The following is a 17481-nucleotide window of genomic DNA, read 5'->3' on the forward strand; positions in this document are numbered from 1 at the left end:
ATTACTGCAGTATACAGTACCTTGAAAAAGTATTCATACCCCTTGAAATTTTCCACATTTTGTCATGTTACAAACAAAAACGTAAATGTATTTTATTGGGATTTTATGTGATAGACCAACACAAAGTGGCACATAATTGTGATGTGGAAGGAAAATGAAAAATGGTTTAGAATTGTTTTTACAAATAAGTATGTGAAAAGTGTGGCATGCATTTGTATTCAGCCCCCCTGAGTCAACACTTTGTAGAAGGGTTGCACCAATACCATTTTTTTTAAGACAGAGTACAAGTGCCGGTACTTTTTTTTCCAAGTACTCGCCGATTCAGAGTACGATACTTCTTTTAATGTCATGTAACAGTGGCACTAATATGCAGCACTGATGGGCACTGATGAGGCGTGGACTGTGTCGGTAGTTTTTTTTTTTTTTTTTTTTTTTTTACAATATATATATACATATATTGTATATGGAGAAATTAATGGGTGCCATTTTTCCACCAATGTCCACTAAGCAGGCTGTAGGTGTATTTTTGAACAGTTTTCAATACTGCTGCAGTGGCGTAGAGGATCTGGCATTATGCATATTTTTCAGAGCATAGTCTCTTGAATTTAGTAGTAATAATAATAATAACTGAATATTAAAATGCTTTCTTTTTTTTGGGGGGGGTGGACAATCAGTGTTTTCTTTATTTTGTTTTTTATTATTTTTACAATTTTACTTTAAAATATTTATTTATTACAATGTTTCCTTTTTTTTTTTTTTTTTTTTTTTTTACTTTATTTTCATTAACCACTTGACCACTGGGCACTTAAACACCCTTAATAACCAGACCAATTTTCAGCTTTCAGTGCTCTCACATTTTGAATGACAATTACTCAGTCATGCAACACTGGACCTATATGAAATTTTTGTCCTTTTTTTCACACAGATGGAGCTTTCTTTTGGTGGTATTTAATCACCGCTGGGTTTTTTATTTTTTGTGCTATAAAAGAAAAAATACAGAAAATTCTGTAATAAAATGAATTTTTCTTTGTTTCTGTTATAAAATTTAGCAGATTAGTAATTTTTTCTTCATAAATTTTGGCCAAAATTTATACTACTACATATCTTTGGTAAAAATAAGTACAAATTGGTGGATATTATTTGGTTTTTGTGAAAGTTATAGAGTCCACAAGCTATGGCGCCAATATCTGAAAATTGATCACACCTGAAGTACTGACGGCCTATTTGAATTCTTGAGACCCTAACATGCCAGAAAAGTACAAATACCCCCCAAATGACCCCTTTTTGGAAAGAAGACATTCCAAGGTATTTAGTAAGAGGCATGATGAGTTTTTTGAAGTTGTCATTTTTTCCCACAATTCTTTGCAAAATCAAGATTTTTTTTAACTTTTTTTTTTTTTTTCACAAAATTGTCATATTATCAGTTTATTTCTCACACAGCATATGCATACCACAAATTACACCCCAAAACACATTCTGCTATTACTCCCGAGTACGGCGATACCACATGTGTGAGACTTTTACACAGTGTGGCCACATACAGAGGCCCAACATGCATGGAGCGCCATCAGGCGTTCTGGAGCAACCAGGACAATTCTGACATTTCTCTCCTACATGTAAAAATCATCATTTATTTGCTAGAAAATTACATCGAATCCCAAAACATTATATATGTTTTTTTAGCAAACACCCTGGAGAATACAATGGTGGTCGTTGCAACTTTTTATCTCGCACGGTATTTGCGCAGCAATTTTTCGAATGCTTTTTTTTTGGGAAAAAAAAGTTTTGTGCTTAAAAAAAAAAAAAACAGTAAAGTTAGCCCAATTTTTGCATAATGTGAAAGATGAAGTTACACCGAGTAAATCGATACCTAACATGTCACTCTTTAAAATTGTACAGGCTCGTGGAATGGCGCCAAACGTCGCTACTTAAAAATCCCCATAGGCGACAATTTTTTTTTTTTTTTACTGGTTATATGTTTTGAGTTACAGAGGAGGTATAGGGCTAGAATTATTGCTCTCGCTCTAACGTTCGCAGCGATAACTCACATGTGTGGTTTGAACACCGTTTTCATATGTGGGCGGGACTTATGTATGTGTTCGCTTCTGCATGCGAGCACATGGGGACAGGGGCGCTTTAAAAAAAAAATAATAATTGTATTGTTCATTTTACTTTATTTTAGTTTGACATTTTTTTTCCCCAAAAATACATTTTTTGATCACTTTTATTCCTATTACAAGGAATGTAAACATCCCTTGTAATGGGAATATGGCATGACAGGTCCTCTTTACAGTGAGATATGGGGTCAATAAGACCCTGCATCTCACCTCTAAGCTGGGAAGCCTGAAAAAAATAAAATAAATAAGATTCTGGATTTGATCGTATTGGCGAGTCGGTAGAAGCACCGGAGGGCGGCGGGAGGGGGGGTGTCTATGGCTGGGTATTGCAGGGTATCACCGACTATGGCTGGGTATGGCTGGGTATCTCAGAGTATGGCTGGGTATCTCAGAGTATGGCGTTGCAGAGTATTGCGTTGCAGAGCATTGCAGGATATTGGAGGGTGTTGCAGAGCATTGCAGAGTGTTGCAGAGCATTGCAGAGTGTTGCAGAGCATTGCAGAGTGTTGCAGGGTATTGGCGGGTGTTGCAGAGTGTTGCAGGGTGTTGCAGAGTGTTGCAGGGTGTTGCAGGGTGTTGCAGAGTGTTGCAGAGTGTTGCAGAGTGTTGCAGAGTGTTGCAGAGTGTTGCAGAGTGTTGGCAGGGTTAATTTTCGGTGAGCAGCGATGTGGGCACTGCAGATGCAGCCCACATCGCTGCTGACACCGATCTCTTCCCCCTCCGCTGTTCCGATCGGTACAGAGAGGGGGAGGGAGGAACCGGCGTCATAACATGACGCCGGTTTGTTTACAAGTGATCACTCCGTCATTTGACGGAGCGATCACGTGGTAAACGGCCGCTACGAGCGGCCGTTTACCGCGATCCGTGATGCGCCGGGTCCTGTGGACCCGGCGGTCACGGATGCTCTCGAGTGCGCGCCCCAGGGGGCGCGCGAGAGCGGAATTCTGGGAGGACGTCATATGACGGCCTCCCAGAGTTAACAAACCGCCCTGTAGCCGTCATTCGGCTATAGGGCGGTTGTTAAGTGGTTAATCAACCCTGTTGTGGGGTAGGGGAGCTTTGGTGAGATGTCAGGGGTCTAAACAGAGGAGGAGCACACAGAGGGGGACCAGGGGAGGACAGGGCGGGACCAGAGGACACAGAGTGGAGCCGGAGGAGGATAAATGGGACACTCAGGAATGATCGGTGTGACGGCAGGGGAAGTTATAATCACCGATCGCCCTGTGTGGCTTTCAATAAAGCAGCTAAAAGCTGCGGAGGGGAGAGGAGGAGAAGCGTCTGTCAGCTGCTTTATTGAAAGCCACACAGGGTGATCGGTGATTATAACTTCACCTGCCACTGCACCGATCATCCCTGAGTGTCCAGGTAGCAGATTAGGCATCACAGGAACATTTTCACAAGTACAAGTACGCCTGCAAATACTCGATATCCGCACTGATACTGATACTAGTATCGGTATCTGTGCAGCCCTACTTTGTAGAACCACCTTTTGCTGCAATTACAGCTACAAGTCTTTTTGTGTATGTCTCTACCTGCTTTGCACATCTAGAGAGTGACATTTTTGCCCATTCTTTGCAAAATTGCTCAAGTTCTGTCAGATTGGATAGAGAGCGTTTGTGAACAGCAATTTTCAAGTCTTCCCACAGATTCTCAATTGGATTTAGGTCTAGACTAATAATGCCACATCTTTGGTGTCAGTGGGAAGAATAGTGCTGCATTGTTGGTATCGGGACATGGAATAGTGCCCCATCATTGGTGTCAATGGGAGGAATACTGCCTCATCATTGATGACAGTGTGAGGAATAGTGCCCCATCGTTGTCAGGGGGAGGAATAGTGCCCCATCATTGTCAGTAGGAGGAATATTGCCCCATCATTGGTGTCAGTGGGAGAAATGGTACCCCATCATTGTTGTCAGTGGGAGGAATAGTGCCCCATCATTATTATCAGTGGGAAGAATAGGCCCCTTCAGCGGGGGGAATAATTTTCTATCATTGGTGTCCGAGGGAAGAATAGTGCCCCGTTTTTGGGGTCAGTGGTAGAAACAGTGCCCTATTGTTGGTATCAGTGACAGGAATTGTGCCCTATTTTTGTTGTAGAAGGAATAGTGCCTTGTATCAGTGAAAGGAAAGGTCCCAAGGGCCTGATAAAGGCAAGCAAAGAGCCACAGTTTGGAGACCACTGATCTAAACCATTCCATTGAAGCTCTGGCTGTATGTTTAGGGTCGTCGTGCTTCTGGAAGGTGAACCTCCTCCCCAATCTCAAGTCTTTTGCAGACACTAACAGGCTTTCTTCTGAGATTGCCCTGTATTTGGCGACATTCATCTTCCCATCAACTCTGACCAGCTTCCCTGTCCCTGCTGAAGAAAAGCATCCCCACAACCTGATGCTGCCACCACCATGTTTCTCCAAAAGGGTCATGTTCCATGCTTCCTAATGCCGCGTACACACGGGCGGACTGTATGGCGTACTTAGTTCGTCATACAATCCGACGGACAGTCCGTTGTACTTTCGACTGAACGGACTTGACCACACACGGATGCACAAACAGTCCGTCGAAAGCTTGCGCGATGACGTGTACAGCACGTAAGACGGGACTAGAAATAGGAAGTCCAAGACACAGTCCAAGACACAGCAAAGCACCCTTCCGCCGTGTAAATCCTTTCTGGGCATGCGCCATTCTTAGTCCGTCGAACTAGCATACTGACGAGCGGATTGTCCGCTGAAACCAAAGTACGACGGACAGAATTTCGAAAAATCCAAAATTCTTAGTACGCCGGACTGCACGCTGAAAAAGTCTGCTGAAGCCCACACACGAGCGGATTGTCCGCTGAAATGTGTTTCGACGGACTAAGTACGCCATACAGTCCGCCCGTGTGTATGCGGCATAAGCAAGACTCTTTTCGAGAGTGATTCAATGAGGCCATGAGGGCTGATCCTTTGTGATTCGTCAATTCCATTGTGGAGTATATTGCTAGGATTCAGTGTGATATGGGAACCTCCTATCAGGAGATGGATATCATGCATTTATGATGCCTGTAATTCAGGATCAACATCGTTTGGTAAGTGGCCATATTCCTTACAGGAGATACCTTTTGAGCACTTTTTGAGAAATCATTGCACACTGAGCACTTTCATCACCTTCACTCATATGTGGACTTTTAATAACAAGAGTCTTTCATTGATTGTTCTTATTATATTTTGTTTTGTATATGTTGTGTTATCACTGCTTTCAATTGCATATGTGGGGCACTTAAGGTCCATATACAGAAGTAATTTGCACAACTTTTTTTGCACTTTGATGTTATGAACTGATTTTAGTGATTGTTTTATTATTATTTAAAGGGACAGCACGCTGTCACATTGTTTTGATAATAATAATCTGTCTTGACCTCTAATCAAAAATAAAAAAAATGATGTATCCAACATATGATGGGTGTACAACAAAATATATTTTTTTACAGACGTAAATTTTGGAGTTCTACCCCAGAGCTTATAAAGAAAAAAATGAACGCACATATAATGTCTTGTGGAGTTTCATTAATCCATTTAGTTGAAGTCACTACGTTTGTTTCATTTTATCCTCAGCGGGCCTTAACTTTGACATTAATGAGCCATCAGCTGACATGTCCTCGGCATGGGCACAGCATGTCACAAAGATGGTTGCCAGGAGAGGAGCCATTTTGCCTCAAGATGTTTCTGTAACTCCAGTAGCAACTCCAGGTAAGCACACTCATTTGCCTTTTTAGATGTAAACATAATGTACTGTAGGTCTATTAATTCATATCATTTTATGTAAACAGTGATTAAATTACTGTTTTTATGAGCTAAGAGCCAATAGATTTGAAAACTTTGAAAAACATGCTGTTTGTATCACTTTCCCTTGCAGTGCCTCCTGAAGAGAGAGAAAGGTTATGGCTGGTAGATGCTGATAATCCTTACGGGCTGGAAAAGAAAACGAAGAAAAAGAGAAAGAGAAAGAAGAAAGAGGTCAGACCAGTAAATGAAAATAAAGGAACTGAAAACTATAATAAAAGAGCTTCAACAGCAGTACCTCGTCTTCCAAAGCTGCCTGTTAAGCCTGGTCTAGTGACCAGAACAGTGAAACCTCAGGAATTTGAAGAGGCTCTTCCAGGATCATATAGAGAATATAGGGGATGGCCACCTCTTAATGGAGGGTTATATCATGCGGAGAATATGGATGACCATCTTGGATACAAACAATACACTCATGCCAATTATATTTCTCACCCTTTCTCCACTGATGAACTTCCTATCCCTCATCCAAGGCGTGATGGTGTATTCCAGTACTCCAATGGGAATCTTCCATCATATTCAACAAGACATGGTCCCTGCAATGACAGGACTCAAACTAGAAGAACAGAGAATCCCCCCATGCATTCCAGAGCAAACCTCATGGATGCCGAACTCATGGATACAGATTCTGATTTTTAACTCTACAACAGACACTTGAAGAATTATCTCTAATAGAATGCATTTACCCTTTTGCATTGATTAACAAAGGTTCTTAATATGGAGACATATACAGAGCCCTGGGATCTGGGTGAATGAATGTGCAGAAGATGGTGGGATTTATTTGCAACGATTTCTCAAAATGGATAAAAACCGAGACAAAAAAGAATTTGATTTATTGTTCATTCACAATACAACTATACAATGCAGAGTTTCCATATTGGGTCTTTTTTGCTTTATTTGATGGGAGTTATTCTTTATTTGGCTATGTATTGTGTATATGGCAACTAATTAGGGATCTCTGTGAAGATGGCATACATACATGGAAATGTTTACCTGGGCCAAGCTACATTTTGTCTGATCAGCTGTATTTTGGTACTATTTAGAAAATGAACACACAACGCAATGCTTTGTATAAATCTTTAGCAATGTGCCTTACACATAGCTGGCTGTTGAAGCTGGCTTTCATGGTTTTATTAAACCTTAAGGATGCGTCATATGTTCAATTGGCTAATCTAATCAGGTCCTGGTCTTTGAATTTTATGTTTAGGCATATACATTCCTTTTACACATGTGATCAGTGCTATACTGGTGGAACTTTCACTTGCCTTGAGATCATACTGCATAAGATTTTAGCTTATCCTTAGTGTAGAAATGCAGTACAGCAAAAAGAATGCTTACGTTATTTTTTTTTTTGCAGGAAAGCTGTAACTTTGGGGCATCTTTAACAACATTTGTAAGCAGGCTTAATATCTTTAGAGTCAGGAAATGCAGCATTTCTTTGAAGGACCTTTAAAACTAAGACACTATCTACAACCCACCATATCATCTTCTTACTCTGTATTTTATTGTAATTTATGTCAGATTAGAAGAGAAAACAAGATTCAAAGAAAGGAGTAGCTGTAATAAATATAGGACTTGGTATATAATAACATAATATTAGAACTCTAATGGGTATCAGTGGTGGCTGGTGTTCAATATTTTGGGGAGGGTGGCAAACAAACCTGAACCCCCCCCCGTGGGAGAAGACGAACAGCAGCAATCAGTGGCCCCACCCCTCCTGCAATCAGTACCCCTGTGAGAGACAGATGGCGGTGATCAATTTGGCGAATGCACCACAATCAGATCGCATTGTCATTTTGTACCATGCCATCCGGAAAACGCACTGCATTTGCAACCTGTGTTTGGGGTGTCATTTGCACCAGCTGCAGATTGCAAGGGCAGTGCAATTTGAATGCGGTATGGAACATTTTAACATTTGCGGTAAGCTGGCCACCCTCTGAAAACCGACCAGTGGTTGATTTTCAGCGGGCAGTATAGTAGCGGCTGACAGGCATTCAGAAGGCACTACTGCTGCTTCCTGTTTGCCTGTTTCTTATTTTTACTTAATTTTTTTAATTGCCTATTTTACTGAACGCCATAACTGAGAACCAACTAATTGGCTTGCTGTTGCAGAGTGGCCAAATTTAACTCAATTGCCGACTTTAACCTGTCAAACTGTGCAGCCTGAGTTAAAAATGCCGCTGCCATGAAGCAAAGTAGCCTGAACAGGGCCGGTGCTACCACTAGGCAAACTAGGCAGACGCTTATGGCGCAGCAGGGGGACTCTGGAGTCCCTGATGTAAGGGGGAACTATGGGGACCCTGATGTAAGGGGGACTATGTGGACCCTGATGTAAGGGAAGACTTTGGAGATCCTAATGAAAGTGGGGTCTCTGTTGTAAGGGTGACTCTGATGTGGGGGGGGACTCTGAGGATCCTGATTTAAGGAGAGGGGACTCTTGGGACCCTCATGTAAGGGGGGGGCTTTGGGGACCCTAATGAAAGGGGTCAAGTCTGGGGGGCCCATGGCCTAAAGCTGTGTAAGGGGTCCCAAAATGTCTAATGGCTGCTCTGTTCCCCACACACTGCGCCGACATTCCTCATACCGCTGCAGGATTGAATGATGTTAGCTGGAGATGGAGCCGTCTCCTGCAAACTTCAGGCAATCCATGAAGAAGAGATATCCAGGCAATGAAGTGCCATGCAAGCCGTGCTACATGCAACATCACTTCCTCCCAGCTCCCCAGTCAGTCTGCACATGGCAAAGAAAGGAGAGGAGAAAGCGCCCCTGATCCTGACCATGGCATATGTGCAGCCGTATCCAGCTGTATTGTTACAGTATGGGTGGGTGGGGAAACTACAGCTTAGCCTACTGTTCTTACCATCCACCGGCCACCCATGTGAAAAAGCCTGTATGCTGTTTAAATCTCAGATATGGATATTCTCTATGTTAAAACATGAAATGTGACCATTCACAATCAATCAGGAATCTAAACTTGCAGGGAAATTGCTACAGTTACAATTCCCTGCACAATGAGTGCATCCTAAATGTGCTTTTCACACCTATTATACTCAAGGGTTGTTATATCTGTCTAGAGATCTTCAGCTTCACGTAGATTTGCAAAAGACAAATATAAAAAGAAACTCAGTTGGAGCATAAACTCATCACATCTGTGCCTAGGTCGACATTAATTTATCATGCTGGAGTCTGTGGCAGTATCAAACAGTTACCCAAAGAAACACCACACACCTAATAAAGCCTTCATGGAACAACCATGTCACAGGACCAGACCTCCTATATATTGCCTGCTACTCATTTTGGTATCTACTTTTTTTCCTTGGATTGCTGTTTTTGAGTAGCTGATGTGGCCCCAGTTAGTTAATACATATAAGATCCTGGCAATGGAACAGTAATTATCTGGATGGCCATTAAATAATTACAAATGGCCAAATATGGACCATTATTTGTACATGATTTCTGATAAACTGTATCTTTATTTTCAGTTTTTGATGTTTTATTTAACTGAAATAGTACTATTTTTTTTTCCTATGGAAATATTACCTTAATAGAATTGTATATATGAATTTTTCAGTTTAGCACACCCTTGTTCTTCATATACAGAGCATAAAGCATTTGATGCTGCTCCTAAATTATCCTTTATTATGTGCATGTTAGTTTTTTTTTTCATACTGTACAAAAGAATTTATTGTTGTGTAAAAATGTATTCTTTTTTTCTTTGCCCATCCAGTCAGTAGTTATTTTTATATTTTGTGTGTTTTATTGTCTTTTTTGATAAGAGTCAATGATAATGTTCTGATGAAGTCCATAGATGAATCATACTTGCACTTGCTAGCAGAAGAACAAATCACAGTATCCTTTTAAGTAGGTGACTATAGGTATTATCATTTCTACAAAGTACTTTCCATTACTTGTACTTTTATCTAGGAGATCATTTAAAAAAATGCAAAGCAGTTTGCCCAGTGAAAGTGCATGCACGTTTGTTCTGTGCCAATAGGGCAAAAAAAAAAAAATGTTATTAGGCTTTTTCCTGTGCTGGACAAATGTTTCTCATTTATTTCAAACAGAAAATAACACATTTAGCCACTAGATGGAGTAAGCTATCAGAGACATTTTCTGTGGTATGTAATGCCATCTAGTGTCCAAATGCATTTTCTGTTTTTAAATCAATGAAAAACACTGTTCAGTACAGGAAACAGCCAAATAAAATACGCATTGGGTTAATTTACTAAAACTAGAGAGTGAAAAATGTGCTGCAGGTCTGCATAGAAACCAATCGGCTTCCATTTTTTAATTTTTTTTTATTTTGTCTTATCTTAATTAAATAAGCTGAAGTAAGACGTTGATACCACCATGAACAGTTGCACCAGATTTTGCAGTTCCCAGTTTTAGTAAATGACCCCATTGTGTTGTTTAAATTTAAACAAAAATTATCAAATCAAAAAAAAAAAAAATTTGTGCTCAAGTCCCATCAACTAGTGGAGAAAATCGGCACTGTGACCAGTTCAAACAGAAACGTGTCCACTTGCCCAACTTAAAATGCGCTCAGGAAAGAACAGGAGACCACAAGCTCCACATAGTGTGAAATCTGAAATATTCAAATTATTAAAACATTGCACCTACAACTCACAGTAAGGCCTCTTGCACACTGCAGCTTGATAAAGCTAAGTACAGTGGGTTTTTTTTTCTTTTTTTCTTGATCCAAAATGCAGCCCATTGTTTACAATGTGCCTGTACACACAGGCATGTAACAAGCGCTGCATATTCTGGAGTAGAAAAAAAAATAGACAATCTTTGCTCCCTGTCAGTATTTTGTACCGCTACACGTAAATGAACATAAATCTTAATGAATTTTCCTTAAGAATATATGCAAACGCACGGCTGCGCATATATGAGAAAATGCGCAAAACAAACGCCTGAAATTACGTACAAAAAATCAGATGCTCAAACATCAGCACCATTTGCAAGAGGCTTTAGGCCTCTTGCACACGGGCGTCATAATTTACTGATGTTTTCGCAGGAACTTGTGACGCCCATGTGCAAGAGGCCAAAAAATGTATGTAAAAACCTGAGTAATGTTGAGCATAGGCGAGTAAAGTGTGCAAGTGTATAGACGAGTAGAATTTTTCTCCATTGCCACTATTGTAATATATTCACGTAAACCTTAAGCGAGTAAACAACCAAGTAAATTATTGTACTTGAACGTAAAAAAATGTACTATTTTTGTTTTTACTGCTTTACTCAACGCTGTATTACTGATCTTTACTCAGCTGTGTTCAATTTCCCATAGACAACAATACTCAATTCAGATCAGTAAAAAAAAAAACTCAGCATTTTTTTAGTCCCGTGTGCAACAGATCTAACTGTGCAGTAAAAATTGTATTCCAGCCGGCAAATGCCCAACTTCCGCTTGCGTGATGATGTCAACACATAGCTACACCCTACGTGTTTCGTCATAGGTGATGTCTTCTGGGGCTATTAACTTTTTTTTCTCACATTTGCACAGAGCTATTGTACATGCACGTGGACTGAGTGAATTGCTATGCAGTTTTTTTCCTTTGTAAATTTACCCTTATTGTGTAAATATTTTTATTAAATGTAATTTTAATGCCAAGTCACCAGACCAGGTTTTGCATAGTGTTAGATCATCCATTGGACCATTAGGGATCCCAGAAGCCATAATCCCCGTCTTTGTACTCATCAGTATAGTGTCAGCACCCCCTGTGATTACTCAGAATATGTAAAGAATTTGCAGTGACATCTTGGCTGCTGAGCACAAAGCTCACTGATTCCACAATGGGACACAAGGGACCAGGAATAAGTATACTGATTTACACATAAGACAAACCTCAAACTTTTTCAATTGACCCAAGGATATTGAGGTACACTTGTCCAGTCTGCAGAGAATCATACAATTTATTGACTACAAGGGGGAGATTTACTAAAACTGGAGCACACAGAATCAGGTGCAGGTTGTATTGTCAAAGTGATAATAAAGTCTTGTGTTTTTTTGTTTAACCGCTTCAGCCCTGGAAGATTTTACCCCCTCCCTAACCTTAGCATTTTTTGCGATTTGGCACAATTTTTTTCCCCCACAAATAAAGCTTTCTTTTGGCGGTATTTGATCACCTCTGCGTTTTTTATTTTTTGCGCTACAAACAAAAAAATGACAATTTTGAAAAAAAAACAATTTTTTACTTTTTGCTATAATAAATATCCCCCAAAAATATATAAAATTATTCTTTCCTCAGTTTAGGCCGATATGTATTGTTCTACATATTTTTGGGGAAAAAAAATTGCAATAAGAGTATATTGATTGGTTTGCGCAAAAGTTATAGCGTCTACAAAATAGGGGATAGTTTTATGGCATTCTTATTTTTTTTTTTACTAGTAATTGCGGCGAGCTGCGATTTTTTTTTTTTTTTTTTTTTTTTTTTTTTTTTTTTTTTTTTTTTTTTTAATCATGACTGCGACATTATGGCGGACACATCAGACACTTCTGACAATATCTTGGGACCATTGTCATTTATACAGCGATCAGTGCTCTAAAAATGCACGGATTACTGTGTAAATGACACTGGCAGGGAAGATGTTATCCACTAGGGGGTGATCAAGGGGTTAAGGGTGTCCTAGGGAATGATTCTAACTGTGGGGGGGGGTGGGCTTCAACTCACATGACGGCGATCACTGCGCTCGGTGACAGGGAGCAGTGATCTCCGTCATGTCACAAGGCAGAATGGGGAAATGCCTTGTTTACTTACATAGGCACTTCCCCGTTCTGTGGCTCCGTGACACGATCTTCTGGAGACCGGTGGACATCAAGTCTGTGGGTCCCACGCCACAGTCCAGCCGTATGCAGTAGGCATGCACATGCTAGCCCTGCCAATTAAAGGGGATGTATAGGTATGCCCATTTGGCTACCACTGCCATTGTGCCAACGTATGTCGCAGTGCAGCGGACGGCAAGTGCTTAAAATAAACGTCATACTTACTTGCTCTTACTTGTGCAGTGATTTTGCACAGAGCAGCCCAGATCCTCCTCTTCTCGGGTCCCTCATCTCCGCTCCTGGTCTTTCCCTCCTGCCGAGTGGCCCCACAGCAAGCAGCTTCTTATGGGGGCACCCAAGCTGAGTGGCTGCTCTGAGTGTCCATTCTGACCTTTCTCTCTCCTCATTGGCTCACTGACTTTGATTTTACAGCAGTAAGTGCCAGTGGTGCCCACTGCTGTGTCTCAGCCAATCAGAAGCGAGAGTCCCAGACAGCCGATCAACATCGCTGGATAGAGATGGGGCTCAGGTAAGTATTAGGGGCTACTACATAGAATGCATTAAGATAAAAAACCTTATGCCTTTAGAACCACTGAACACGATAGTTTAACTGAACAAGATAAAAAATTAGAAGCTGGTTACTATGCACAGCTGCACCAGATTCTGTGTGCATCAGCTTTAGTAAATCTCCCCCATTGCGTCTGAATTCCTGAATTGTATGATTGTCTGTACATCAATTTTACAATTTATTGGCTGATTCCACAATTTTTTATTCAGATCTATGATTCTCCACAGATCAGACAAGTCTTCATGAATATACTGTATTTAAGTAAATTAAAATTGTGGTTATGAACATGTGGTTACTATTTTATTTACAGAACTAATACCATAGCACCCGAAGAATGATTACACGATAAATTGTTTGAATATTCACTTTTAATTAAGCAATTATGAGATTTTATTTTCACATGATTGAATATTTGAAGTGAATCCTAACTCCTTTTATTGTTTTGAACATTCTCAAATCCTTTAGTAAATCAGCCTCATCCTAGGTAGCATGTTAAAGTTTACCTACAGTACTGTTTTTTTTTTCCAATATTTTTTTATTAGAAATAATCAAATTGAATACAAGTTTGAAATGCAGACTTAATGAATCCAAAACTTCCCTAAAGTACTGTTTATACTGACAGCACCATCTGCCATCAGCCTATTCACAATGTAGACTGTACAGAATAGACCATAGTGTTGCAACAGCTGCACTCACAAAAGATATGGTACACGGCACAGGCAAGGAAATAATTGCTAAGCTGGGGATCTACTGAAGAATCTTACTGTAAAGATTCCCAGATCCCAAGTATTGACCCAAGCATACAGTTTAGTTTTGGGTGATCTTGCCTTTATAATACTTAAAAAAACTACCCCTGAAATTCCTAAACATTTTTTTATTTTCTATTACATTCTACTAACAAGTCAATAGTCAATAAGAAACCAACCAAAAGACTTCCATGAATGCGCCTTCAAACACCACCATATTTGGATGTAAAAAAATTGTCACACTCTTCATACAGCATAAAAAAAGCATCTTGACATTTCTTCTTTCATGTTGTTTACATTGGCTGTTTGACAGATCTGCATTGTCAGAATCTTATACTGACTAACAAGTGACTTGGCTTTTAAATGTCTAATCACATTGACTCATTTTATTACATATCAGTGTTTTGTAGTCTTTATAATCGTGTTTAGAGTTGTGGAAATGACTGTGTCAAAAGCGTGATGATGATGATTTGGATGTATGAAAATTTTGTGTTTCACAGTCATTTTACTGAATTGATTTGAAATGTTTGGAGGTTTGCAATTTTCCTGTCTCATGTACTTGGCTGCAGGGCCGTCTTTGAATATTGATTGAACCCTGGGCAAACATTTTCTTGGGCCCTCTTGAATCCTCTTATCAACTATTTGAGGGCTGTGCGGGCTCAAGGGGCATCTGCTTTGGGCCCCACAACAGTGACTGGGCCTGAGGCAGCTGCCCCTTTTGCCCTATGTTAAAGACGGCCCTGCGTGCCTGATGTATTTTTTTTCTTTAACATATCATAGTCACGCTCGGCTTATTTAGTTCCTTGTTGCTGAAGAATTTACTTGTAATACTTTTGTTTATTTTTTCTAAAAAAAAATGGGATAATATAGTACAAGGTGAAAAGGTTTCCACTGAAACAGTGGGGGATCAGTGAAGCTTGGGCATTCTGAACCAGTGCCTTGCAACAAATACACAGAACAAGTTTTGGTAGGCTTGTCATTTGTGCAGACAGAATACATGTTTGCAGCAAAAACTTGTAAACCTCAAACGTGGAGGAAAAGCTGTTACCAAAATGATTTTGTATTTTTGTATTTCTTATTTGTAAATATGAATAAAATGTGTTCTCTTTTACATATTTGCTAGAGTGTTTGATCTTTTTTTTCCAGACCTTGTACAAACGCTTTGGTTGGATTCACACTCCTGATGTGCATTCATTCATATCAAAAATTTAACTCGGCCCCCCGGTAACTCCTATAAATGTTCTTTATTGGCTACATCATGTAAGGCTGGATTCACATCTATGCAGTTTTAGTGCTTTTTGCATTTTGCAGATTTGCACTACAGAACGTGTTCCATCTGAAAACATGTTATGTGGACTGTAGTGCAAATCTGCAAAATGCACAAAAAATGCATTGTGAATCAGGCCTAAAGCAAGAACAATGCTAACATGTTTCGGCTATTAGATGCCTCCTCAATGCTATGAGAAAGGCTGTAATAGTTTAAACACCTTAGCATCTGATCTAGTTTTACATGATGTAGCCAATAAAGAACATTTAAAGGAGTTAGAGTGGCTAGCTTCAATTTTTGCTTTGAATTTCTACCAGGGGAGTTGGACACCCCAGCCAGAGCACTGGATGTTGGCATACATTTCTACTACTTTGACAGTTGAGCTTGGGTATTCCTTGTTTGTGCATTAATTCTAATTGCGTTTGGCACGCCACAGTGCAAGTTATGTTGCACGTGCACCCTTTTTTTTTTTTCTCAATGCACACAGGAGTTGATTTACTAAAGGCAAAAAGGCTGTTTTCCCTTAGTTTAGTGAATGGAGTGAAGCTCTGTTGACTTCCATTATCCAATCATGTGCAAGCAAAATATATATATATTTTCCTTGCATGTGATTAGGTATTTCCAAAAGAAAATACTTACCATATCCACTAAGCTAAAGGAAACTTACCTTGCAAAGTGAATAGCCTATTCGCCTTTAGCTAATCAGACACACAGCCTTGGCGTGTATGAGTTAAAACAAAAGGAACCTGCATTTCCATTCAAAGAAATCCACATTCCGCCTCCTGGCTTATACATGCAGTACTCCAGCTCTAGCCTTAACCTTTAGGCCCTTTTGTCTCCTACAAACTATCTTCATACAGAACTCTGTCCTCATACCTAGCAACCCCTTGCTGCTCTGACTTACACTTGTCTCACCTAGGTGGAGCCCTACTGACTCCTTGGCAGAAGCCTCTGTCTGCCAGGATAGAGCACAGAACCCCAGACAGGTTTATCCTAAAAGTCCAGCATGGGTCTGCCCAATTAGTGTGATGGCAGTTCTCAAAACATGGACCCATTCATCCCTCCCAGATCACTACAAAATCCTCGGGCTCCAGATCCCAAACCAGGTTTTATCCAACTCACGAGGAAACTGAAAAGTCAGTTTCCTCTGAATGACACAAATTCACTGAAGCTCCTTAACCTGCCTGCATGAGTAACTCGTGGAAAGGTGCTGTTAAAATGGACAAAAATATCCATTAAAATTCATAAATGCACATAAGCACATGCAAAAACATTACTATATATGTGTAGTGCCTGAGGGTATATTTATGCCTTTGCACTCTGACTAGGCTTTGGAGGATGCATTTTGTTATTCATGCAAAACACAAGAGCGCCAAAGAATTAAACATTTTAAAAATGGATCTTGGCAATATTTAATGTTAGAATTGCCAATTGTCAGTGGCAGTTGTAATCCAGCCCTAATGGCCTGTACACATGATTCGAAAATCATGCGAAAAATACAGCTCTCGAAGTGATCGTATGATAATCTGATCATTGGTACACAGCTTTCGATAGCTGATCTCGACAGTTCCGCCTATTTATTATTCGATGGTACAAGCATGAAAATTTTCCTCCTATGATATCAGATCGTATAAATTTAGATTACTCAGTACAGTACAGCTGACAGCAGTGGCGTAACTAGAACCTTCAGGGCCCCGATGCAAGAAACCATGAAGGGCCCCCCTGAACCCCAGCCAGGGCCCTTCCCTCCAAGTCTGGCGGTGGAACTCCAGGGTGTGGTCACAGGTATCAGTAGTTTGTTTTTATTATTTTATTTTTTATTTTTAGGTGCCCCATTGGGGGACTGTCCCTAGGCAGGATGGGGTTTCCTGTCCCCAGAAGAGATGAGGTCCTTTTCTCCAGGGCAGATGAAGTTACTGCCCCCAGGTGAGAAGGGGTCCCTGTCCCCAGGGGAGGTGGGGGTCCCTGTCCCCACGTGAGAAGGGCTCCCTGTCCCCAGCGGGAGATGGAGGGGGTATGTAATGGTGTGTGGGGGATGGGGTCCTCTCACTCACCATGACCAAGCTGTAGACCGTGCACTCATCCATGTTGACCTGGGCTCCATCCAGTGTGCTGGACGGGCGATCAGCATATCTCCCAGAAAGACCTTTCATCATCTGTGTATGACGGGGGAGGAGGGGGGCTGGCAGACAAGCCTGCAGTGTC

The 17481-nt window shown here is 40.6% G+C and overlaps 1 protein-coding gene across 1 annotated transcript in view; it reads left to right on the forward strand.

Annotated features, from left to right (window-relative positions):
* SMO (smoothened, frizzled class receptor) overlaps positions 1–15124 on the forward strand; it is a 71425-nt gene extending 56301 nt beyond the window's left edge. Inside the window, exons 11-12 of the mRNA XM_077472754.1 lie at positions 5705–5839; positions 6006–15124. Coding sequence (XP_077328880.1) covers positions 5705–5839; positions 6006–6571 — 701 coding nt within the window. The 3' untranslated portion in view covers positions 6572–15124. The remainder of the gene's footprint in view (positions 1–5704; positions 5840–6005) is intronic.
* The last annotated feature ends 2357 nt before the right edge of the window (positions 15125–17481 follow it).

This window comes from Lithobates pipiens, unplaced genomic scaffold (genome assembly GCF_037356315.1).
Source record: "Lithobates pipiens isolate NorthernLeopardFrog02 unplaced genomic scaffold, aLitPip1_a1.2 Scaffold_8, whole genome shotgun sequence".
Lineage (NCBI taxonomy): Eukaryota > Metazoa > Chordata > Amphibia > Anura > Ranidae > Lithobates > Lithobates pipiens.